The following is a 26,501-nucleotide window of genomic DNA, read 5'->3' on the forward strand; positions in this document are numbered from 1 at the left end:
CTACTGTACAAGTAGTACGAGTACACTGGTGCTTTAGAGACACAATGACCACAACCTATAACTCATGTACCCATCCATCCATCCCGTGAACTGATTCTGCTAAAATACAAGCACATTTAGGCTACTGCTTTGCTATTGCTTTGATAATGGTACTATATATATATATATATATATATATGTATATATATATATATATATATATATGTATATATTAATATATACATATATATATATATTAATATATACATATATATGTATATATTAATATATATTTTGATGTATAAATATATATATCAAAATATATGATTCTGCTAAAATACAAGCACATTTAGGCTACTGCTTTGCTATTGCTTTGATAATGGTACTATATATATATATATATATATTAATATATATATATGTATATATTAATATATACATATATGTATATATATGTATATATTAATATATATTTTGATGTATAAATATATATATCAAAATATATATTCATATATATAAATGTATATATTTAAATATATATATATAAATATATGTTCATATATAAATATATATTCATATATATATATCAAAATAAATATAAATATATACATATCAAAATATATATTTATAAATATATATATACTGTATATTTATATATATGTATAAATATTTATATATATAAATATATATAAATATACATATATATCAATATATATAGATATATTTTTGTATATATATATATATTTATTTACATTTATATATATATTTATATATAAAGTACCATCATTAGTATTACTATTATTATTATTGTTGTATTAACCTATACTACACCTATATATTATTATTATTATTGTTATTATTATTATTATTATATCTTCCCATATCATTCCTTACATCGTCTTGTATTATCATATTATACAGCTATACTACTATTATACTACTACATTACACTACTGTATTATACAATATACACTACTATATTCAGTACCTTTGCACTACTTGCACTACCATTGACACACTGTCACTTCACTGCTGTACTTATGTTATCTTATTTTTTATTTTATTTGACTTTATTCAATTTTATCTCATTTTAAGGTGTATTGGTGTTGGATGTGTTGTTTAAGCTACTGGATGACTAAATTTCCTTCGGGATCAATAAAGTATCTATCTATCTATCTATCTACAGTATCTATCTATCTATCTATCTATCTGCTTTACAGTCTTCAGACTGCAGTTCTAAACCACAATTCTCTACATTTGGCACAATATCCATGAATAAAATATCTTGTGTTCACATGGAACACGCTGCCATTCAAAATTCTAAATTTAAATATCCAATATCCACTCTGACTCCTCACATGGGCAAACACATGTTGCACAATTATTGTTCAATTAGCAATCAGAGCTTTAGCAATAAAAGGGCCACAGGTGAGCTCTTCGGTTTTGGCGCACTGGATGAACAACCAAACATTACAACCAAAGAAATCTACTCTCATTACAGTATTCTATTACTGCATATCAGTACTGATTGATGGTGATTACTGTAGTACAGTATTGCTAGTGGACTGTAGTAATGTAAACAGACAGTATGTTTCATATGTATGCTGCTGATGTGTGAGATTGAGAACTACTGTATATTCCTATAGTGTTGGCCAGGGAGAACATGATGATGATGATGATGATGATGATGATGATGAGGTGCTGTGGCCAGACTGTAACAGAAGACGAGCAGAAGAAGGATGCAGCCTCTCTCTCTCTCCTTTTGTTGTTTTTTCCGGAATTATACATTATTATAGTATTATATATTTTTCTACATTTGTACTGTATGTAGAATACTGACATCCAACTTTGTGTTTCTTAGGAATGATGTATACAGTATTTTGGTAAAAGCACATTTTTGCTTATATTACAGTATCTTTGTGATTCTATAATTGAGTATGAAAACATTATACAAAAGTATTTTACAACACACTTGTACTTTTATTGTGCACGTTGCTAAAGGGCTGCTAAACATATTTTCATTTTTCTAAGGACAATGACAAATATCTATCTATCTATTTATCTATCTATCTATCTATCTATCTATCTATCTATCTATCTATCTATCTAAAACCACAAGTAAAAGTATTGTATTGTAAATGCAACTTAAAAGTAAGTACAGTAAAGTATGTAAGCATATGTGAAGTATTAAAAGTACTCAATGCAGAAAAATGTCCCCTGTGACTGATACTGTATATTATAATATATCATATCATTTCATTACTATTATTCATGCATTAATATCAAAGCAGATTTTACTTCTTTTGATTTGTAGTTGGTTAAGGCAGAGCTAATATTTAGACATCTTGTATAAAGCTGCAACTAATAGTTATTTTCATTATGGACCAATCTGATAATTTTTTTCTAAATCAATCCATTGATTGTTTGGCTTGTAAAAATAAAAAAAATAAAATAGTGAGAAATGTTATCACAATTACCAAGAGCCCAAAGTGACACCCTCACAATATTTGATTTGTCCAACCAAAAGTCAAAACCCTCAGAACTATTAACAATAGATTAAAATTATTAAAAGAACTTAATGGAAAAGCCGCAAATCGTTTCACTTCTGAAATTTGAAAAGCTGAAACCATGAAATGTTTGGCGTATTTGCATGAAAAATGACAAAAGGATTAATTAAAAAAAAAATTGTCAATTAATTTTCTGTCAACCGATTAATCGACTAATTGATTCTGCTGTACATTTTCATGTTTTTCGTGCAAAAATCTTAATTTGTAAAGTAACTATCAACTAAAAAGCTGTCGAATAATTGGAGTAAAAAGTACAATATTTCCATCTGACTTCCATCTTAAGTATAAAGTGGCAGAAGAAAAATACTCAAGTAAAGTACAAGTTCCCTCAATTTGTACAGCACCTGAGTAAATGTTGTTACATTGGTGAACGGTGTGTGATTATAAGGTTTTCCATTATTTTTAATAAAAGAAAGGAAGACAAAGAGGGCTAACACCACAACATAACCAAATAGGTGCCTCTCAGAGAAAAGAGTGGCTGACATTGCCAGGATTCTATAGGCTGAAATACAAAGCCTACGTGTTTCCAGTTGGCACTCATGACTCACCTGTACATCAGTGAGGTGAACCATTAAGGGTTCTTTACCCCCAGATGAATAGGGTAAAAAAATGTAATTAATAGATATTGCCATGTAACTTCTCCAGTTGATTACTTACATTAAGACAATTATATTACACGTTTTCTGAAAATGTATGTTTAAATATTCACATGAGGCATTATCTTATAAAATTTGTGCTAATTTGCATACGTTTCATTTTTTTTTTAAATATTAGAGTCAAATGTTTTCTACAGAGGAAATTTGGGATATTTCTTGTTATCACACAATAAATCAGAAAATATGGTCAACAACCATAAAAAATATTTTTTTGCCATGTTCTTAGGAATAAAATATTATATAAATCAGTTTATGAATAATATATAAACAAAGCCCTCTGTAGAAACTTTAAGAATATAGATAGGAATGAAACTCTGAGTCTCAGGCCTTGATCAGACCTGGAATTAACATGCGTACTTAGATACAACAACGGTTGTATAACTACATGAGAAAAACCTCATTTTGAGAAAACAGCTTTTAAAGATATGTATTTTAAAATCCCAATTTTTTTGCAAGACACTAAATGTGAATGGGTAAAAAAATGTTTAACTTATAGATATCACCATGAAACTTTCACAGTTACAGTACTTACACTAAGACAATTCTTTTTTTTTGTATTGCATGTTTTTTTAAATTTGTATGTTTAAATATACAGATGAGGCATTATCTAATACTAACTTTTGGTGAATTTAGGCGAAATCTACAGATGCAAATAGACAAAGTGTGGTAAAATAAACACCTAAATGTGTACTTTGGATGTTTTCTTTCCAGTAATCTGACATAAGACATGTCATGGAAACAAAATAGCCCAATATCTCAAAATTGACCAGTGCATAAAAAAAAAAAAAAAAAATGTTTCGGCCTGGAAAGTCTCTGAACCAAATAGCAGCAGGAGTCATCACAAGATCCCAGTTCAGTACATATAAAATATATAACTTTTTTTAAAAAATTGGGACAAACCGTCACAACATGAAAGATCTTATGCATAGATATTTTTAGCCTTTCTACTAATCAGAATACAAAGATCCAGTTCCTGGTGCTCTGCATCATGGTGACATGCAGCCAAACTGTTCCAGATAATCGTGGAGACTAAGGTAAGAGTCAACATGTGATGCCAGGTTGTTTACAGTGAGATGAAGCACATCCCGGTGGTTGATGGGTAATTTGTAGTCTTTGCCAGCAGAGGGAGGCAGTGATCTGTTGTTTTTGACTAGTTGGCCAAATGGATTCTCACCATTGAAATTTACTGTTAGAATATGATCGCCTCAGGAAAGCTTGCTCAAATAACTGTGTACATACATCAGATATTCTTGTTTAAAGCTTTAAAGGTCCCATATTATGCTCATTTTCAGGTTCATACTTGTATTTTGTGTTTCTACTAGAACATGTTTACATGCTGTAATGTTAAAAAAACACTTTACTTTCCTCATACTGTCTGCCTGAATATACCTGTATTTACACTCTTTCTGAAACGCTCCGTTTTAGTGCATTTCAACGGAATTGCAACTGACTTGCGTTGCTAGGCAACAGTTTGGGTCCATGTTTACTTCCTGTCAGCTGATGTCATTCACATACAATGCAACCAGGAATAAACTGGGACACATTTAGAATGTTTACGTTTAAAACCGTCTTAATATTGTATATTTGTGACATCACAAATGGACAGAAATCCTAACGGCTTTTTTCAAACGCACAATTTCTGAATACGGTCTCTGTGTTTTTCTCCATATATTGAGCGTTTTGATAGTTTAACAGTATTTATATAGCACTTAAACCTGCTTTACAATGTAAAAGACCGGAAAATCTCACTTTTTACAATATGGGACCTTTAATAGATTTTAATCTAGTGTTAATACCTTCACAAACCTATGTCCGGCTTAGAAATTTCTAAGAAATTTACCATTCAGACACTCATTTAATTTAAGGAAGCTTTTTGAATGTGGACACTGATGTCAATTCAAGCTTGCTATCGCTATAGAAAGGGCAACACTGACCACAGGGCCAGCCAGTAAGTGATTTCAGTTTTCTGTTGATCAAAGCAAACCATTAGTTGCCGGCACAGCGGACCCTTTCTTAACCTGCTGCTGCCAACAGATCTGATGGAAAATCAAGTAGTCTTGGTTCAATGCAAGGGTTGAGTGCCACAATGTCAAATGCATGAGCCTATTGGCATATGTAACCATATTTCATATTATAATGTTGTCCAGCTTTAATGCTCTGCATACTCAAAACATAGAATACACAATTGTGACAAGCAGGGTTTGTCTTCTCCTTTAAGGACCACTGTCATGAACAAAGCTGTCAATGTGGGGCACCACAAAAAAAAAACATAATGGTGTGAATAAGTTGATTAATTGTACGGCTCTCACCCCACCCCCCAGAATTCTATAATTTTGTTCTACTTGACACAGTTTCACTGGGATTTTCATTTCAAGATGGATACGTTTGAAGGTTTTTTTCAACAGTTCAAACAGGCATTTGTAGATCATGACATTAGTTCTTACAATATAAAAAAATAATGAATGAATTTGTACTATTACTGTAAGTAAATGATCTGACTTCCTCCATCATAGCTATACACATATGGTGAAATTATATAACTACCCAAAGTGTAAGACAGAATCAGTAGCTACAGTACCAGTGCTAGTGTGTAAACAACTGAAAAAACAGCAATATGCCTGCAGTTTTAATTGTAGACATTGACCACATCTGTCCAGCAGAGGGAGCTCCCCATGCCTCATCTTCTTCTGACTGCAAATCGTCCTTTAGTTTGGTAAACAGTGCAGATGTTTGCAAAGCTCTGCTTAGTTTAAAAGCATGCAAAAACACTGGTGCAGATAATCTTGACCCATATTTCCTTCATCTACGTGCCCCCCTTAAAGCAGCATGAGCAAATATGATCTGTCACTTTATCTTAACAGTAGTGCATGGGACAGGTAATCTGAGAAAAATAATGTGCGTCTGTGTCCTCTGTGTCCTCCGGTGCTCCTAATGGCATCTGCAAGATTTCACAGACAGAAAGTATCCACTGTTTTTTTTTTCTGAACAACAATTTTTATTGAAGATGATTGTGAAGGAGCTTAATCAGTACTTTATGCATATGAATCAAAAATAGGTTAATTATTATCAGTCATCACACCAGCTTAGATATATATTATCATAGGACAATATATACCGTATGTTTAAACAACTGGTCTGAATTTAGACGAAATCTCCAATCAGGCGATTTGCAATATGAACAACAGCTTACCTTGGTGCACATTTTCCTTTTGCTTCATGGAAAGTTTAACGCATGGGATGTCACTAGAAGTGTTTAAATTCAGTTTTGATACGCTAAACTGATGACGGTAAACCAAGTAGAAATCAAAATGTCTTTAATTCTGCATGTTACATATGAATGTATGAAATCAGGATTGTCGATCTAAATATAAATTGAAAACTTGAAAATGAACCCCATGGGAATTGGATGTTGTTTATGCTTCAACATTCTGGGAAATATGCTATATTTGCTTTCTTTCTGAGAGTGAAGTGGGGAAAATTTATACCAATTTCAAGCCAGTGTCTTAAGGGGGGAACTATGGGGTCAGATCATTTCTCAATATTCACAAATGTATTTTGTGATTTATATATAAATGACTATCTCCACAAACATGTTCTTCAATGCACATAAAAATAGTTACCGTTGTATAAGCAGTTTTTTAAATGCAGGTTCAACAGTTTGTATATAAATGTAACAACATCAAAATGGGTTTTTGATGAAACTTGCAAATACTTTTAAACACATATATTTGTGGATTTGTATTATATTTATTTAAAACAAGACATATTTATGTTTGCATCAGAAATATATTTGTGAACCTTATTTTTTTATGTGGATTTTTTTTTTTTTTACATTTATAAACAATGATAACTATTTTTGTGTGCATTGAAAAATATGTTTGTGGAGAGAGTCATTGATATATAAATCACAAAATTCATTTGTGAATCCTGTGAATTCCTTGCATTTGAGAATATTGCGACTGATCTGACCCCATAGGAAACACCTAGTCTGACTTTGTTCAAAGTGAATGAGATGGCACGTTGTTCTTAGTGAGCTTTAGAGGTGTTGGTCGGTTTATTTATGAAGCCTGGCTAGCTGTTTCCCCCTACTTCCAGTCTTTATGCTAAGCTAGGCTAACCACATCCAGCTCTGTGACACAGACATGAAGATGATATCAATATTCTCATCTCACTCTCAGGAAGAGAAAGATATTCCTTCAAGGGCCTTTTATTTAAGGCACATTCTGATTTATTATCTTAGAAGGTTGCATCAATTCAATGGGCAACATGTTTGGGCATACTCTGATAAAAGCATGCTGTTATTTTGCTGACGTTCAATTGTAGGATTTTACTCTTAATAGACATCCCACAAATCCAAGCAAAATGGTGGCGGGAGACATACAGTGTATACATAACACAATGTAACATATGTGGTTATATGCACTTAATGACACAAGCTTCGCATTGATTCCCTCTGCCTTCTGTGACGGTACTTTGCACTGAAAGTCCTCAGGATGCGAGCACAGGATTAAAAACTGTACAAACTGCTGCTGCTGGACTGTTACTGTTGAAGAGCTAGAAAAATAATCCGGTGGCCCAGCCTTTCCAGGGGTAGTGTGGGGGTCCTCTGTTGGGTAAATAAAGGGAGGCTCATATTTAGTGTACAGAGAACAAGGAGGCGTCAAGGGAGTCACCAAAGGTGCGAGTCTGAATAGACGTCGAAAAGGCCAGCAGGCTTCTTATCTGTCCATACTGAAACACAAACACTGGCGTCTTCAGATCGAAACCTCGTATTCTCTTGTATCCTGTGAAGAGAATGAGCACATGAGGTCACAGCAGGGGTCGTCAAACATTTCCCCAAGCCCCAACAATAGATGCACATCAGACTAACCTAATTTTACATTCTAGTAAATTAAATTATAGTGAAACTGAGCCATTACTCATTTTGTAGAACTATGTGAGAAACAGTGTCTATGACTACGTATTAGGACAGCTGTCAGTACTGCAAAGTACACTGGCATGCATTAGCACAGCAGGATACACCAACGTCATATCATAGGTCATAGAAAAGAGAAATCAAGAAATGGGGACTGTGCGACCATACATCACCAATCACTGACTTTCATTTGAATATTACAATCTCTTTAGGCTGTGCTATATTGCTGCAGCACAACTATTTTCCAGCAAATAAGGAGCAACACAACTTAAAGCGGCTGAGTCTAGAATCTTCTAAAATTAAAATTAAAGGATAATGCGAGTGTTATTTAAATGTTTTCTTATTATCAACAAATTCCCATGAAAAGACCATGTGTGTTAGTCATCTCTTAATCAACACTTTCTGACTTCCCTAACCTGTATCGGTCTTTCAACCCCAAGCTCATTGGTTCGTACTGAAGAAGTAAATCTTTAAAACAGCTCAGAAATATATATGGTGGTTTAATAAAAAAAAAAAAAAAACATACGTCCCTGTGTTTCTGAGCAAAGACAAGAGGAAATAGTGCATTTGTTGAGGACTATTTTCAACGGCAGATTAATCCACATTTAGTGCGCTAGTGAGTATTTGTGGCAGCAGGACGGTGTATGTGGGATTGAGTCAAAATAAACTATAGTGTGTGTGTTCATGGTAATGGAGGAACATGTCACCCAGTGCAACAGTGTGGCTCAGTGATGTGTTTTTAATAGTTTCTGGACAAAAATGGAGCTTTATGGCACAGAGGAAGAACAGATATCAGACTCTGAGATTTTGAGAATAAAGTCATAACTTTAAAAGAAAAAAAGTTGTAATATTACGAGGATAAAGTCATAAATTCACGAGAAAAAAAGTAATTTCCTCCTACACAAAAGAGGTAATTTCCTCCAGCAGATCCATGTGGTTCTTTCTTCGGAATAAACTCAGTTTCTTGCTCAATCTTTTCAAGGTCCTGATACTGATGATAATATGGTGCTGATGTGCTAAAAGATGAAATACTTGGTTATTTGTGAAACCTATACTAAAGTATAACTTCACAAGATGCTCGACGTTCCTCATTTTCATACAGGCGGCACGCTGCTCTATTTCCCCTCTAAAATAACACGTAAAATTATTACTTTATAATATTACAACTTTATTCTTTTAAACCTATGACTTTATTCTCAAATTTTTTCTCAATGTGGCCCTAATAATCCGTCGTACATATCAGATTTGTTGTCCATATGAAAAGCATAAGATAAGAATATCCCCAGACTTATCCTTTACATCCATGACACTTGACACTATATAATTTGCAGTTTATGCATTTAATGTGTACTTTTCCTCATGTCTCAGCGTTCAGGATCCAGGTCTGACTCACCTCATTGTTCTTTGGGATCGCCAGCATGGAAGAAAAAGAAAAAAAAAAGAATAACTTGACAACAAGAAAGTCAAGAATAGTCAATGATTATATATAGTACATATAGTCCAAGGGGATTTACTAATATATATTGGTAGGATCCAGTATTGGTAGTTATAAAAAAGTAAATTCCTAGTTCTTAATTATACAAAACTGTTGCTATTATTCAAATAGTTGCTTTGAGGAACTTGAGCTTTATGGAGGTTATCAGCGAAATATCTTGTTTTTTGCTCTTGAACTGAAAAGATTTGTGGGAAAACCATCAGTCTGACAACGTACAGTGCCTTTACTGAGTCCCAATGCACAAAGCTGTACCTGCTGCTAAAGGCACCGCTACTGAATATTGAATTGAAGCAATCTATGACTTTGTATCTTATATTTGTGAATTCATTTTGGTAAATTTGAAGAGATTTTGTTTTCACTTCAGCTGATTTGATAGTGGATTGCAAAAAGGCAATTTGTGATGTGGTTGCTCAAATGTAAAAAAAAAAGTCTACAAAAAAAAACATTACTGTACTCCTCCTCAAACATTACATCTCCAGTGGGATGTCGGCTATAGATCTACAGCAAGTTAGGCTACTGCAAGTCCCATGAGTCCATTCACACCTGTGTGAAAAAGCACCGATGAGACAACCAGAGAGCTTTGTTTTGTTCTCTCTCTTTGCTCTTTCCCTCCCACCACATCAGCTCTCAGCTATGGCCTGCTAACAGCAGACATAGCCTATCTAACATTATATCAGTCTCAATATTAATGAATGCACACAGAAAGATTCACAAATGTATTTTGTGATTTATATAAATGACTCTCTCCACAAAAAATAATTTTCAATGCACACAAAAAAAGTTATCGTTGTGCATAAATGTAAAAAAAATCCACATATAAATAAGGTTCACAAATATATTTCTGATGCACACACAAATATTTGTATTTATGAATATGTATTTTAAAAAAATATTTGCAATTTTCATCCAAAACATATTTGGATGTTGTTACATTTATATACAAACTGTTGACCCTGCATTTACAAACTGCTTGTCATTTGTGAACTTCACTGCATTTGTGTGTGGGGTTTTTGAGACTCCCCGACGTCGCCCGATCCACAAATGCATTTTTTTCAACAGTGAATTATCTGCATCCAATCAGATATCTCCCTCTTTTTCAGCCAATCACATAAGCGTGTGCCCACGGGGGGTATGATTTACATCATGCACAGGGTGAATCATAATTTACTAAATGTACATCATGCTGTATTGAAGAAGACTTGAAACTAGCGATTGAGACAATAAACTCATGTTTACAATGTTTACTGAGGTAATAAATCAATTTTCTCATCGACTTCTATACAATCAGACTTCTTTTTGCAACCAGAGGAGTTGCCTCCTGCTGGCTATTAGAAAGAATGCAAGTTTAAGTGTACTTTCACATCAGGGACCAGGGCCCGGATCCCAGTACACTTGTCCCCAAAGTCCAGTTCGATTGATTAGTGTGAATGCTCCGTACCGTACCATACAAGTTGGTGAATGTCAGAATTAGTTGTTGGAAAGACTAACGACGACGACAGTATTGGTGAGTTTCATTTTGTTTCTGTCACAGAACAGCTGATCTCAACATAAAGAAACTGTAGATTCAACGTTTTTTCACATTAAACTCGGTGAAATTACAGTTGAGTTCGACCAAAGCACACTTGGTGATTGTTGGAAAGAGTAACGACGACAGTTTAGGTGAGTTTTATTTTGTTTCTGTCCAGTTTGAATGAAGTGTTCTATGATGCTCTGCTACGTTCAGCTGATCTCAACATAAACAAAAATACACGTGGATGATGGCGCAAGCTGAACGGAGAGGGGGGACAATCGTACTCGGGCTTCTTGGCGGAGTACTGCGCTCTCCGAGTGCCATTCTAGTTTCAGTTTTGTGCTTACATGTAGCATATTCCCAAATTGATTTGTTATTACCACAGAAAGTCCGGAGCCATGAAGTAGTCTAGAAACACTGTCCACATTACGCAGACAGCCAGATGAATGGGAGGTTAATAGGGGCCCGCCAACTTATTTTTGCCCCCAAGGCCCCCTCGGCAGGTTAGACTGTCTCTGGTCTCAAACCAAGGGTCCAGTGATGTTGGGCATTGGGAGAGAGAGGCAAGGAAGGACTGAGGAACACAGCAGATGGACTAAGAGTCTGGTGCTTCAGAATAATGCAGCAGACAAAACACCCGGTATCGGGCCCAGTCAAAAATTCCCATCACACAAACACACATGCCAACCATTTCAGTCTGACATATGTTGACTCACCGTTGTCTCATAAACTGAGTTGTCAAATGTAGATTCTCCGGTGATGTTTTCATATGGTAAGTTGGAGGACAGGGAGAGCTGTAGTGGCTTCCTCTGAACCCTGAGCACAGACGGGGGAATACATTCATGACAAAGAAGGAAAGAAATACGTTTTCCAGTACTATGTAGGAAGTCATTATCATCCTGAAATAATGGCAGCAACAATTATGAAGTGAATACACCCTCTTCAATACAGCAGGACAAATCATTTTTATGACCTCGTTTTGCCTTCTCTGCGTCATACAGTATGTTCTGGTTGGGTCACACTTTGGTCTTCTATTTTTCGTCATTGTGTGCTGAAATCCTTGATCCTAATCTTGGTACAGCTATTTTTAAAATGCGGTTGACTAAATATAGTTGCATTCGCCACTCTTTGAGTTCATTCCATTCAGACGGAAGCTGTCCAAACTGCCTCTTTTGTCCAAGAGATCAGAACATAATGTTACTAAAAGATCACATGCACCATGCAGGAGACTCAAGAGACCTTAGTAAATCATGGTGTCTATTTATTGAATAGCTTTTTCTCTAAAGGGGCTGTAGTGTTACACTGTCTACTATTCTCACCGTTTGACAGTGCACCTTGTGCAAAGGGAGGGTTGGTGAAGACTTTAGAACCATTTTTGTTGTTATATTAGGTGAAATTGAGGGCTATTTAAGTGTTCCTATTGGGAAGTTGATTTAATTAAAAAAAAATGATCCTTTGATTTACTGATGTCTCTTTATACATCCATGGCCATGGACTAAATGGTGTTTTCAGTCCAAAGTGGTAGCAGCACTACTGCACCGGAGTTTTGTCTCTTTGACTGTGCTACAAAGGGAACTATACAAATGACAATTGATAAAATCATGATTTATTGAGTTATATCAGTGATAAAGTGCAACTGAGGTCACATTAATTTATACAAACACGTCAACCATTTTTCCCTTCTTCACTGATCATTTGAACTTACTTTGTGAAGTAGAGGTAGATCCCAATGAAGAGGACGAGGAGGAGGATGGTGGGGATGAAGACAGCAAATGCTACTTGGGCCCCCTCCATTCTTAAGGCTGCAGTAGACACTATTGGAGAAAGAAGGGGGGGATTTAAATACATAATTTACTGACAGGTAAAAATGTTATCATTACTTATGTTTAGAACAAAGTATTCTACTGTATGAGCATATCATGTCTCTTAACTCTCAGCAGAAGTTAACTCATTAGAAACCAATTAGCTAACTTTAAAGGTGCAACATAAATTAAAGGTTATATTGATAACTATTTTCATGTAGACAAATAATTAAAAAGAGAAATCCACAGAGCTTTTTAGAAAGGTGGCAAATAAAAGTATGGCTTTTCCTTAAAAACAAATTATGTTTTGTTTTATCATTGTGGAAGATATCTGACTTTTGGTTCCCATTTCTAACAAGGCTTGTGAGCCAATAGTTTAACGACATTGGTATCACGTGGTATCTCTGTGTCGTCAGTGATCAAGTTGCCAGTTAGTGTTGAAAAAACTGAATAAATGGCTGAGTTTGACACTGATGTCTCCATCAGGCTGCAGGATAAGTGAATATTATTTACTGTGACAGCTGATGTTAGCATTATTAGCTGTTTTAGCGTTCGAACAACAGTAACCCATAAAATTACAATTCGGCATATTTAAACATTAGACATATTAAAACGTTAGATTGTCAAAATAAGAAGAAATAACAGCTTCAATTCCTGAGGAGCGATGTTAGCATCTTAGCATTAGTGATGGTTGCATCCAGTTAACTAACGTTATACAGAAACCGCTTATATGGATCAAAAAGATTGTAGTAAAGCATCTGCGGTTGAAGTCGCCTTCGTCAAGTGGATTGATAACGCCTGGCCACGTGCATGTCACACCACACACACACCCCTAATCTATAGCTAAATGTTGAAAAATGTAGAAAAGATTCATCACTTGACTTGTGACTGTGAGTCATTCCACTCAACCATAAAATATGCAGGCTGTGCAACAAACTGGCCAACCAGTTGTTTTGAAGTGGCTGCAATAGAACGGAGAATTTAATAATAATGTTATTAATTTTACCTTTAAAGTTGTTTTTTGTAATTGCTGAAAACTTGAAATATTGTTAGCACAAATTATAAGAGTTAGAATCTTCTATGCTCATTAAGACCCAAGGCGTGCAGGTAAAATAACTTCTTGGCATAACTCACCAGCTAATCTGTGCTCATCAAACTCCGGTTGGGCTGAGGAGAATACAGTAGAAATGTTAATCATGGGGGGAAATGGCTTAATGAATTACAAAAACATAAAAAAAAGTTATCGGCTCATTTTGTTTTAACTCAGTCTGTCTGTTTGTTCTTTTTCCACAGATGAATATTCAACATATTTCATCCATTTGACTTGTTGAATGACATGATGAACCAAAATTTTGATTTGCTCAAATAAAATTGTTCTATGCATGTAAAATATAATTCATATGCTTGCAAAAAAATATCTTTTTGTGCTGTAAATGTCCCATCACACGCTCAGGAATGAGGCAGGAATATAACGGCAAGTATGTGTCAGAAATCTCTACATGAAGCACAACACAAACACATCTTCACCAGCACCCTGACAGGTATCTCCTTCAGTCTGGCTGTTTTGTGCAAACTAAAGGCCACTCTTTTGTTATTTCAGCCTCTAGACTGGAACAACCTTCTTCAAAGTGTCAGGACAACAAAACAAAGATTCATTTAAAAAATAAATAAATAAATACTTTTCCTCTCCGGCCTTTCACTGTGACTGATGTGTTTTTCCTGCTTTTTTGAAACACGCTCAGTCTTTTTTGTTTAGCTTGTTTCTTGTTTTGTTAAATTGTCTTTCAGACTGTCTTCTGATAGAGTCACTAAATAATAGAGAGGATTTAAGGGATCGTGTGACTGTCCAAATGCCCACACCGGAATGTAAAGTCATGTGAATGATGGGATTTTTGAGACAGCGTGTGAACAAGTGCACAAGATAATGTTTAGTTCCAGCAAAATGTTTTGACTCATGCCACATATGAAACTGAACAGATACTGTGTTTTGTTTATTATTTTAAGCTTTTCCAGGTTTGACTAATGTTATTTCAGTTTCATCTTTCCAACACACATTGAGGTACAATATTTACAGTATTACTCAAGTAAAAATATACAAGGACAACATGCTTGATATTACACAAAACCAGAAATTACAACAAAAGGTCACACAGTCACACAAAAACCCTAAGATAAATAAAGTTTAAAGGCGCAATCAAAAAAATAAATAAAAAAAATATTCAGGGTTCACATGAGTTAATTGTGTTTATCAAGACCGTATAGAGGAACTTTTGTCATTCTTTGCATAGCTTTAAGAGTGCAGGATTTCTGAAACAAAAGGCAGCAAAAAAAAGGGGGTGAGGAAAAATGTATTCCTGCTTATTAGTAAGTACAAGGAAGCGAAGAGAACTGGTCTCACTGATGTCCTTTTGTGTTAGGTCAGTAGTCACTGCAGAAAGAAGTGCACTGCCGACACTCACCAAGATGAAATGTTCATTCTGAATTCATTCAGCCAAGACCAAAGCAGCCAACTAAGGGCCCCAGAAGCCCCCTAGCAGGTTAATCAGACCATGCATTTAACAGTTCACACCTGTAATCTGCTAAAATTCAAAATAATATGTGGTAGAGTTGACAACAGACTACACATGCCATTTTCTAATTATACTGTACCACATAATGAAATGAATCAATTGAACTACGTATATTATACAGATAATACAAATTAACCGTTGAAATGTAAAATACTACGACGAACCATTGAAACTCAACTCAGTATTACATTTTTGTTCCTGTTAACTATAGTAACTTTCATTTCAAAAGTTTTATTTTTTTTTTCAAATGGGCAATTTTGAAAGTGTATTTTAGTTTGGATTATAACACTTGAATCTTATGAGCAAATATAAATGTAAGTATAAATGTTTAGATGACTGATTTTGCAATATATTTTACTTGGGTAAGATAGGAGATAAGGGATGAGAAGCCTTTATTGATCCCCAGAGGGGAAAATGCAGGTGTTGCAACAGCACAAAGACAGCAATAAGTACAGATAAATAGAGTGAAAATAATGAATAATAATAATAATAAATAAATAAAATAAGAGGTATATGCAACTAGTATAAGAATAGAAGTAAACAACTATGAACTATACAAGTGCAATCAAAGTCAACCTTTTCGCTTTCTGTTTGTTATACTGTATGTGACTTGTTGCCGGAAGACAACGGTGGAAACGTGATTGAGAGTTGGAGAGAGGAGTGCCACGGGACGCAGGTGTTGTCAGAGTTTGTTGTGTTGGACTACAGGAAGCGTAGCTTAGTGCTAAAAGATTTTCAATGTCATGGCTGAATATTTAGCTGATTTGTGATGGTGCCAGGTTGCCCCAAATGATTACATCACAGCCCGTTTAGCGGCTGCAGCGTTCTCCTTCAATAATGGGCCAATTTCAAAAAGTGTTGTCCCCATTAGTCACTTAAATGGTAAATGGACTTGCAATTATATAGTGCTTTTCTAGTCTAGTGTGTAAACAGCGTACAACGGGGCCTGGTGGTTGATCTGTCATGGAGGGGGGTGGGGGTTCATCTATCTGGATTTATTAGGTTGTTTAACCTTTCAACAATTAACCTCCTTTTAAGAGGGTAATTTTAAACTTGACAATAATTCAATGGTATTTGAATTTTGACATCAAGTATTCAGTAGTGGTTAAATTTCACATTTAGGTATTCAGTTTCTTATAAAATTATAAATATTATGTCCTTGTTTTGCTTCCATAGGCACTTTTACTTCATAATGTGACTTGGCTCGACCACTGGATTTAACCAGCTGAGTTGAGCTATAAAAAAATATTGAATTATTCAACTTATTAGCAATTTAATTTATTGGCTTATTTGTGTATTTGTATTTAATAATATTTATTAAGGATTTCATAGATTTTCGTGTTTTCATGGTCTTAAATTAGATCATGTTTTTTAAGAAGCAGATTTTTAAGGACCCTTGGGACATTACTGAAGTTGACCTGACAATGTAGAAAAGACACCAGGCTGCAGTTCCTTACCTTTGCAGACAGGTGGCAGCCCACTCCACTGGGATGGGTGTCCTGGGACACAATGGAGAACAGGCTCACCCAGCAGCTGGTGGCCGGTGAGACAGGAGTAGTGGAGGGTCTCTCCAGCCTGGAAATGGAGCTTATTGGAGCTTGGGATCCCATATATAGGTGTTCCCGGGTTACCGCAGGGCTCAAAAGTCTCAGCTGGAGTTAAATGGGAGAAACAGTTCAGATTGACAAGACTGTGTAGGAAATGTGCATTGTAGGCAGATATGACAATGTTCTATTAATATTTCCTAACAATATTATTATTTTCTCTCAGTGGGGCCAGTGGAGGATATCCAGACTGCCATCAAATTAGGTATGGATATTCACAGTGGATGACTCCATCTTTCCATCTTTCTAATCCCTGTCAAGCTAAAAATTTCCACTTTTACACAAAGAATGTCAAAATCTAACTGGCAGATTGCCATGAAATGTGCTGAGCACATTAACGTTCCTCAGAGGATGACTATGACTATAAGGGTCAATACGATTTTGAACAGAAATGATGTTCAGTAATAATTTCACTGAGGTTGTATATCAGCCATTGTAAACAGGTGAAAAAACACCAGAAAAATTCAGTGTAGAAACGATGTGTGATTGTAGAAAAGAATTCAAAATATATTTATACAACGTGTGCTCAAATTATATCAGCGGGAGGTTACACACAAAAAAAGAAGTGCTTCTGCAAACACCTGTCTACTGATTCAAATCAGAAAAACTCCCCTCACTGCAACTTCAGTGCCACACACAGTGTGGGGTAAATACACACACACGCGTTACATGGTTATTTTGAAATCAGGGTCAGAAATTGTACTACTCAATTGTATGTGTGCCTACTTTAACACCTTCCCACCTCTATCCCTGCATACAGTGGCTGTGATTGTCTGTTTTGTAAAGTTACAAAAAATGTTGGTCATAGCACCTTCCATCTGAAAGGAAAGGGGGGGTGGGGGGGGGTTCAGATGCTGTTAGACACCTGACTAGTACTTTGTTTGGAGCACACTGAGGCCTTTAAAGGTACAGTGTGTAGGATGTGGCGCCATCTAGCGGTGAGAGTGCATATTGCAACCAATTGAAACCTCTCCCGTGTGCCAAGTGTGTACGAGAACTATACGGTGGCCGGTGCGAAAATGTGAAAACGCGAATGGCTCTATCTGTAGAGGAAGTGTTTAGTTTGTCCATTCTGGGCTACTGTAGAAATGGCGGCCGGCTCCCTGAACAAGACCCACTTTGAATGTAGATATAAACGGCTCATTCTAAGATGAAGATCCCGATTGTTATTTTCAGTTGATTACACAACTAAAGAAAACACACTTATTTATATTATATTCTTTTTCTACCAATATATCCCCCTCAATGCTGAATTGTTCCTTTAAAACCTTTGGTCCTGAACCCAGACCCACTAGGCACGGCTTTGCTGATTCACAGGTGACAGCAGGTCATTGAAATGAGGTTGAAACAATGGCATTATGTGAACTCGATGTCAGTTTTAACCAAGACACTGGACCTGCAAAATCACCAAAACTAAAAGTCTATGAAGCTGCATCATTAAATTTAATTGTGCCAGTCAGAATTGGGCCCTCACAGTGATCAGCATGGAAGAAAATGAAATACTGTCATACTTGAGTTTTCCAAGAACTCGAAGAAGAAGGTAGGTTGAAGGTAAATTGCATTTAGGAATGAAAATATGTCTGTGATATCTGAGAGACTGTTCCACTTTCACATCATGACGCATCCTTCTCTGCAGTGGTTGAATCATTTTTTGAAGTACAATTCTTTGTTTTTTGATATAATAATTGTTTTTTTCTCATGAACTCCATCTCATGCATAACAATGACCTGGCTTGTCTTCTCCAAAGTAATTTCCGTTGTCAGGTTAAATGAAGTATTACTCAGTGCCATCGAACAATAAGGGCCCTATCTAAACGATCTATAGCGCGTGGTCTAAAGTGCATGGCGCAAGTGCATTTAGGGCGTGTCCAACTCCACTTTTGCAAATTAAGCGGCACATAAGCTGGGCGCAAAGTAAGGCGCAAGGGGCAACAGGGTTGTATTTAGTCTCTTAATTAATCACAGATGTGTTTTGGGTGTAACAGGAAACAGTCATCCAAGTCACAGGAGTAATTGTACAAGAGCTTGAGAGAGAAGGTCCAATCCTGCCCACTACTTTCACACCTCCACACACCTGGCCAATCACTGCATTAAGTGGGCGAGATTGATCAGACAAGCACTTCCTGGCTGGCAAAATAAAAAAAATATAATTTTAGTGTCTGATGATTTAAACTCAGTTTCTGGTTTAACTAAACGTAGGCCCCGAGATAAACTTGTATACGTACGCAGGCATCTCGGCAACTTCTGGCTCCACTTCGGGCCCGAGGAGCCTCGGTTGTAGCAGGTGAGCAGGCTGTTTCCAGACAGAGTGAAGCCCTTGTTGCAGATGTACTGGATGGTTGAAGCCGCGGTGAAATGAGGACCTGACAGCACCCGTCTGCTGTGCTCCACCTTTCCAGGGTCAGCGCAAGACACCACTGGATGACAGACAAAGAAAGAAGGCTGATTATTGACAGCCAACATTTTCTGTCTTCCTTTGTCTCACCTAGACAGAGAGATGTTCTCAACTCAACATCAGCAAACTGTAACAATTCACACTCATGTTTACCAACCCAGCTGGTCCGTGAAAAGGTAAAGATGTACCAATATATGAGTAAACCAGTTGAGCTTTATGAAGGTGTACAAGACAGAATCAACTGAGATGACATTATAATATAACACAAAAATAAACATTTGCAGTAAGTGAATACATTAAAAATCTAGCCCGTGATGGGAGACTTTGGACAATCACAGGTAATGTCAGAGAGAGCGTTCCTATTGGCTGTGCTCCGGCTGATGGGCGGTGCTTGTTATTTCCTCAAGAGATTTCAACATGGCTTCCGGGTCACAATATGAGTATATAGTCCGTTATATAGATCATTTTATAAAAAATAACCTTTTTTAACCATGTCTGCTCCAATTCTATACCCACTGCAGCTTTAAAAGAGCATACCAGTGTTTGACGTATACTGTATACACACATATACTTTACATTACTGCTGATTTTTTTTACCAAGCATGCTGTATTGTTTAGATTTTTGAATGTGTTTTTTCCAGGCTGTAAAAATACAATTTACACTGTCATATAAATTGTAGATATAACGTGGATCTTATAACAGAAGCTTTGCCTACTTTGCTTGCATCGGAGGTCAGTACAGAGCATTAAAAGCCTCATCATCAGGGGCCCTCTGTTTGTAAAGAAAATATCAGATAGTCCAGCTCTGTCTGTCTGAGCCAGGTTACATGAGCCCACAGAGGCGGGATTAAGAAATGAGTTGTGTCTGTCCCGGCATCCAGTCAGGCCTGTTGTGGTTCCAGCAGGAGAGGGGCCAGCTAGGCCAGAAACACAGGGTGGAAGTCAGCCATGCTGGAGCCGAGGTCCCCGTCTACTGCCAGTGGGGCTGGTTACTGTTTTGTGTGTGTGTGTGTGTGTAATAACCTAATGAAAACCAGACTTGTAGATTTGATGAGTCGTGTTTTGCAAAGTCACTTCATTTTTGCTTTCACTCATTTCCTGAAATGGCTGCTGTACGATTACAAATTGGTTTCAGGGTTTAGATGTAGATCCGATGTGACTACTATGCAAGAGTGTCTCTCTGAGAAACCATCTGTCATTCTTCTTGTCCTGCATTACTGTAGTTAGGTTTTGCATATGTGGCGTGGTGGAAAATCTATGTGACCAAGCTATGAATAAAAACTCCCTCATTCATTCAATCATCCATTCAGCATTATCTACAGTATATAACAGACAGTCCATAGTATATGCATAGTGAACACACAAACACAAATCATTATTTTGTGTCCACTGAAACATGACTGTAATTTGTAATGTACATGCCATGGGAATTTTTGAGTGGACTACATAGTGGATAAATTCATAATGCTAATTTTGACATGCTAATAAAATGTCAGGGTAAATACAGTGGACTACATGTAGCTAGCATATACAAAGTGATTTCAGACATAGCCTTGGAATTCTGAACATTTTACTGCACAACACATTAAAGTGCTGATTTACTGATTGTCAAACAGATTACCACCGCACAAGCCAGCCTTTAGCACCAGTATGCGACACACTGGGCTTTCCATTAACTACAATGTAAACCCATCTGCTACCAGGAGTGTAGTGACGTAGTTTAAAGCGTGAGTTGCCTATTAATAAGCATATGTTTTGTTTGATTCACAACATTAAACACGTGTTTAATGCGATCAAAAAGTGACGCAGAGGGGTCTGCCAAGGCGTCAGTATGTGAAGAGTTGGGATGACAGCATGTTGGTTTATCAGATGACAGCTTTTGGATTTGCTCTTAATTTGCTGTCTTGAGTCGTACTTGTGGGTTTCTGCCTGTCGTGTGACAGCCAGCGTTACACAGTTACCTGTAAGGTGACGGAGCTGTTTGATGATTGATAAATAACTTATAGGCCCAATCCCAATGTCCACTCTCACGGATTCACGGACTTGGAGGCGCGTTCCTGCAAAGTCTGTGAGGGTTTACAGTTTCCCACTGCATCGTCAAGTGCTTGAGGGCTACCTGGCAGACATTTTGAGCCCTTTATGAACACTTTCTGGAAGTCTGCAGACTTTGCCTGAGGGAATCATCCACAATTCACAGCTTGCAAAGGTACACAGAGGACAGTATACAGAAACATTAGGCTACATTAAAATTAAGGATTTAAGATGGCACATAAAAAAACACATGAAATTAGAGTAATGTAAGCATAGGCTATATTACACACCTAGTTTATTCATCAACCATTTCTTTTAGTTTTGAGTAAATTGATTATTTGGAAGGCAAGAGCCTGGACAACATTCAAATCAGGCAGTAAAAAAACATAAAAAAAAAATGTGTTTTGGCATCGTCAAGGTAACATGATGTGTCGCTGCAAAGTGCTGTCCCATTCGTATTTATACCATTTCAAGCCCTCGCAATCTCTCACACTCAAAGCATTTACCAGGTGATGTCAGTTAAGTCCCTGAGGGTTCAGGGCTTAAGGCTGTTGGGGGGACATTGGGATTGGACCCAAGGTTATTGTCAAGGATAACTGACATGGCCCAAAGCTCAAGAATACGTTTTGAATAAAATTAAAACTGAATACATTTTTTTTTTTAATTTAGTTAGATTTATCTGAAATGATGTACCAATATGACCTCCTACATGTGTTTCCTTGTTGGTGCTAAAGTCAAGATGGACACTCTCTGTTACTAAGCTTGTATCATCTCAAGTAGATCATTCAGTAGTCGTGGCGGTGGTTTTTGTACTAACCTCTCTCACAGCTTGGTAGGTCACCGCTCCAGGTGAGGTCCCATTGGCACATGAGCAGCTCGGCGCCCACCACCTGATAACCAGGATAACACTGGTAGGTCACCACGGTGCCCTGAACCAGCTCGGGGTGAGATGTACTCTTCCAGCCATTAGAGATCTCTGGAAGCTCGGGGCAGGTGTCATTACGAGCTACTTCTACGAGGGAGACAGGAAATTAGGAAATTAATGTAAGGTTTGAGTGATTAAAGGAAGCTGTGGACATAAAGCTACTAATGTAAGTCAATCAGTCTCTGTCTGCCCAACGCTTTGATTCATAGCAAGAAATCTTAACTGCTGGCTAAATTGTCAGGACATTTCTGGGTATTCATTGTCCCCTGAGGATGATTCCTGATATTTTCAATTACTTACTGGCCTTTTCTCTACTATTGGTACACAAGAAATAGCTAAATGTAAGTGTCACATTGCCATGCAATTTATTTGGCACATTCATGCTCCGCAGAGGATCAACCCTTTCCATTCTGTATGATCCATGAGCTTTCCTTTAGAGCCACCCACTCGCCAAAATATCAATATTAAAAATAAAATATCTCTTGTCTCACAGGCAGATGTTCTTTAGAGGATGAGCCTTTGTGATCTTGATGATCCGATGGTCTTACCCCCAGCACCACAAGTGGGTCAAACATTAAGTTTTAGGTTTTAATAATTGGGTTTTAGTTATTCAATCTTGTTAAGCTGAAGCTGCTTAAAGTTGATAGTTGATGTTAAATCTTAAAACATCGAAAAAATCTTTAAACACACGTTATCTATTCAATTTTCAGTTTTCATGTTGGAAACATTGGGTAATGTTGGAAAAAAGCAGCAATTATAATGTTATGAAAGACTGAAGAATGAATTGACAGATTGTTGTCAATAAAAGGCTCATTTTGACCTCACATATCAGCAAACAAACATAAGGGTCAGAGGCGATCTAAACTGGCCTGTATCTGCTTAACGTCAGAATTGGTGGGCTTGTGGCTTCTCTCTCAAGTTTTCTTTTTTCATTCTTCACACAACTATTTATTTTTTGTGTGAACTACTTTGTTTTAAGCATTTCTTGACTGTCTGAAAGTCCCCTACACACTGTGTAAATATATATATGGATAAATAGATATATCTAGTGCTTGTGAAAAAATGTAACTAACTTTAGTATACACATAACTGTGGTATGTCAAAAAAATTTAAATGTTTTTAAATCTGTTATGTTTAATTGTCTTGTATTTTAATTTTGGCGTTGACTTATTTTACAGTAGTTTTGTTACGTAACTTCAGTAATTTGCTAACGGTTACGTAACATACATAGTTATTTTATGTAATGAACTTACTTCTTTTAGCCCTTTTCCTAAACCTAACCAAGTAATTTTGTTGCAAAAGTAAACTTAAAAACAAAACCTATGTTGGACGTTCATTTTGAAGAGACTGTATGCGTGTAACAAGCATAAACTGTACGTTTCCTGTGAACACGAGGGCCTATTTTGAAAAGATACTATGCATGTAACAAAAGTGACACGCTGTCCCTAACACATCCAAAACGGTGGCAAGAAGGGTACCTAGAGCGTCATAGTTTGAAGCATATGTCCACTGACCAAGCGGCGGTACTTGACGAGTTGGGAGTGAGAATGTGTTGGGTATGTAGGCCTCTGTATTCATGTCTAAGGGTGCTAACAATTTCATTTCATGTCATGATTCAATGGGGGTTTGTAAAATAATCTGGACCTAACTTCTAATTTGCTGCCAGTAGATATCTCTCAGGATCACTGTTATGGATTAACGATCAGAGATTTTACGACGTGTCTCTCAGGGTAGTTAACTTTTGTCTGAGTCAGGCCAAAATCACACAGTCAAAATTGTCAAATGCTATAATGATAATAAGACATTAATGTTCTATTGATCGCTTTTCCAATTGACATCTGCCTGGATAGAGAGCATAAATGTTCCATGAAGATATATTTTGGTTTGGGGCTTGAAACTGAGGGATGCCTTCATGGGGCATTATTTTTTCCAGCAATTCAGATGAGCTCTCCAGTGGGGTGACTGTAACCAGCCAGGCCTGTTGGCTTTGCTCTGCTCATTCCCAGGCACACAGCAGCAGGTTCAGGCCCTCTGCTTAGGAGTCTAATTGGACAAACACACCAAAATAATTGCACTTGGACGCTAGAAAAGCAGCATTCTCTGACACCTGCCCATGTTGCTGTCTTGTGTTTACATTCCACCAATGAGATTCATGAAAAACCCGTAATAAAAGCTTTCCCTTCCTTTATTCCTCTTTGTCGATCATCTGTATTCTGTAGCCCTTTCCTTTCCTCTGAATTCATTAACTCTTATCATATGTAGTGTGCTGGCTATGGTTGCGGTGCTGATGGAAAGGCCCCGCCAACACAACGGACAGCCTCTTATTGCTTCCATTTTTAAGTCCCATATACCTGCAAAAAACAAATTCCCTCCTCCTCTCTTTCATTTTGCTTAACTTCCCTTTTTACTCTCCAATCTACTGCTTTGCTACCTTTTCTCTTTCCATCCATCTATGTATTCCTCTAACTTCTCTGTAGGAAGAATAGGGAGAATTCACTAATACATTTGAACAATATTACACTTAATTTACACTTGACATCAAATAATAGTTCAACATTCTGAGAAATATACTTCACCGAGCAGGAGATGAGAAGATGCACGGTAAAAGCACAGAGCTGGAGTCAGGATGTGGGTGGCCTAGCTTAAAAGATTTGTCAGATCTTAACAGATTTTGGAAATGTGAGAGAAACCACACATAACGACATGTTGTTTGCAATTGAACAGTTCTGTTCCTTTAGTGTGTGGAGAGCAATGATTTGGCCCAAAAGAGCACACCACACACTAACAGATTCATTCATGAACAACAAGAGTCCCCATTAAAAAAAAACACGGAAATCTCGCAAAATCCCTGGCGATCAAACATGACTTTCAAAACATGGCGGACGACAGGCAGGAAGAATTAACAATGTTAGTTTTTACTTTGTATAGAAAATTCATGAAGGATGGATGGAAGAAGTCATGGAGACATTTTGAACGGATAAAAACTGTGCGATTAATTTGCGATTAATCACGATTTACCATGGACAGTCATGTGATTAATCGTGATTAAATATTTTAATCAATTGATAGTCCTAATTAAAACAGATTCCTGTCAATATTACGATTCCATAAAAATCCTAGATTACATTAATTGACTACATTTCACATCTAAAATCAGCATTCTTAAAATTCTCACTTTCTACGATTGTGTTTGTGAGACGCCAACTCCGGTCTCCTGCATGAAAGTCAGACATTTATTTAGGTGTTTATTTAGATGCTGGGGGCTCATTAATCCTGCATATATTGTAATTCCTCCTTTCTCCTTTAGTAAAGGTGATGTTTCATGTTTTAGTTTTGAAATACATTACAGTGCAAATGTTGCTGTCACTTCAATTACTAAACAATGTGACCATTTATGATGTGAAATACAGTAGAATTATGAGTAATATGGCATGGCTCGGCTGTTTCACAGCTATGAGACCAGGGATGTGACTGGCTGAGAGTGTATTTATTAATCAACACTACTGTATACTCAACTTCACTTAGCCCTTTTGCACTTTGGGTCGCTGCACATTTATGAACTAAAATAGCAGGTGCGCTTGGAGACGCCCACACAGTCTGTGCGCTCAATACCTACCGCTTTGCACTTGTTGTTGTGCTTGCACCAATAAAAATAGGGCCTTACAGGGTCACTGCCTTAATACTGAATACTTGACATGAAAATAGTCCAATGTAAAGATACTGAATATATATATATAATATCAGCAAAACAGTAGATGGCAGAGCTCTCTGATGAATGAGTGCCAAGGGTTAAATCTCTAAGTGGTTGAGTTATCTCTGAGCAATGGTGTTATGGCTTACCAAAGAAGTGGACTATGAAGCCGTTGCCATAGCCGTAGACGTTGGTGGCAGGGTCAGACTGGAACTGGATGGTGAGGTCTGCGGTGGAGGTGTAAAGCTTAAATCGGGACTTTGATCCGCCATACTGACCCAGTACTTTAGCTGTAAGGTCATCTCCATCATAAAAGGTCAACAGGTCATTCTTCCCAATATTCAACCTGAAACAGGAAGCAC

At 36.7% G+C, this 26,501-nt stretch overlaps 1 protein-coding gene across 1 annotated transcript in view; it reads right to left on the minus strand.

The window, feature by feature from the left end:
- Positions 1 to 7,429: 7,429 nt before the first annotated feature.
- Positions 7,430 to 26,501, minus strand: part of LOC119491725 (seizure protein 6 homolog) — a 177,419-nt gene continuing 158,347 nt past the window's right edge. The window contains exons 10-18 of the mRNA XM_037775926.1: positions 26,289 to 26,485; positions 22,341 to 22,535; positions 19,323 to 19,514; positions 16,952 to 17,146; positions 14,059 to 14,091; positions 12,828 to 12,936; positions 11,839 to 11,938; positions 9,511 to 9,519; positions 7,430 to 7,986 (exon numbers count right to left, since the gene is read on the minus strand). Coding sequence (XP_037631854.1) covers positions 7,957 to 7,986; positions 9,511 to 9,519; positions 11,839 to 11,938; positions 12,828 to 12,936; positions 14,059 to 14,091; positions 16,952 to 17,146; positions 19,323 to 19,514; positions 22,341 to 22,535; positions 26,289 to 26,485 — 1,060 coding nt within the window. The 3' untranslated portion in view covers positions 7,430 to 7,956. The remainder of the gene's footprint in view (positions 7,987 to 9,510; positions 9,520 to 11,838; positions 11,939 to 12,827; positions 12,937 to 14,058; positions 14,092 to 16,951; positions 17,147 to 19,322; positions 19,515 to 22,340; positions 22,536 to 26,288; positions 26,486 to 26,501) is intronic.

Source organism: Sebastes umbrosus, chromosome 7, assembly GCF_015220745.1.
Source record: "Sebastes umbrosus isolate fSebUmb1 chromosome 7, fSebUmb1.pri, whole genome shotgun sequence".
NCBI lineage: Eukaryota > Metazoa > Chordata > Actinopteri > Perciformes > Sebastidae > Sebastes > Sebastes umbrosus.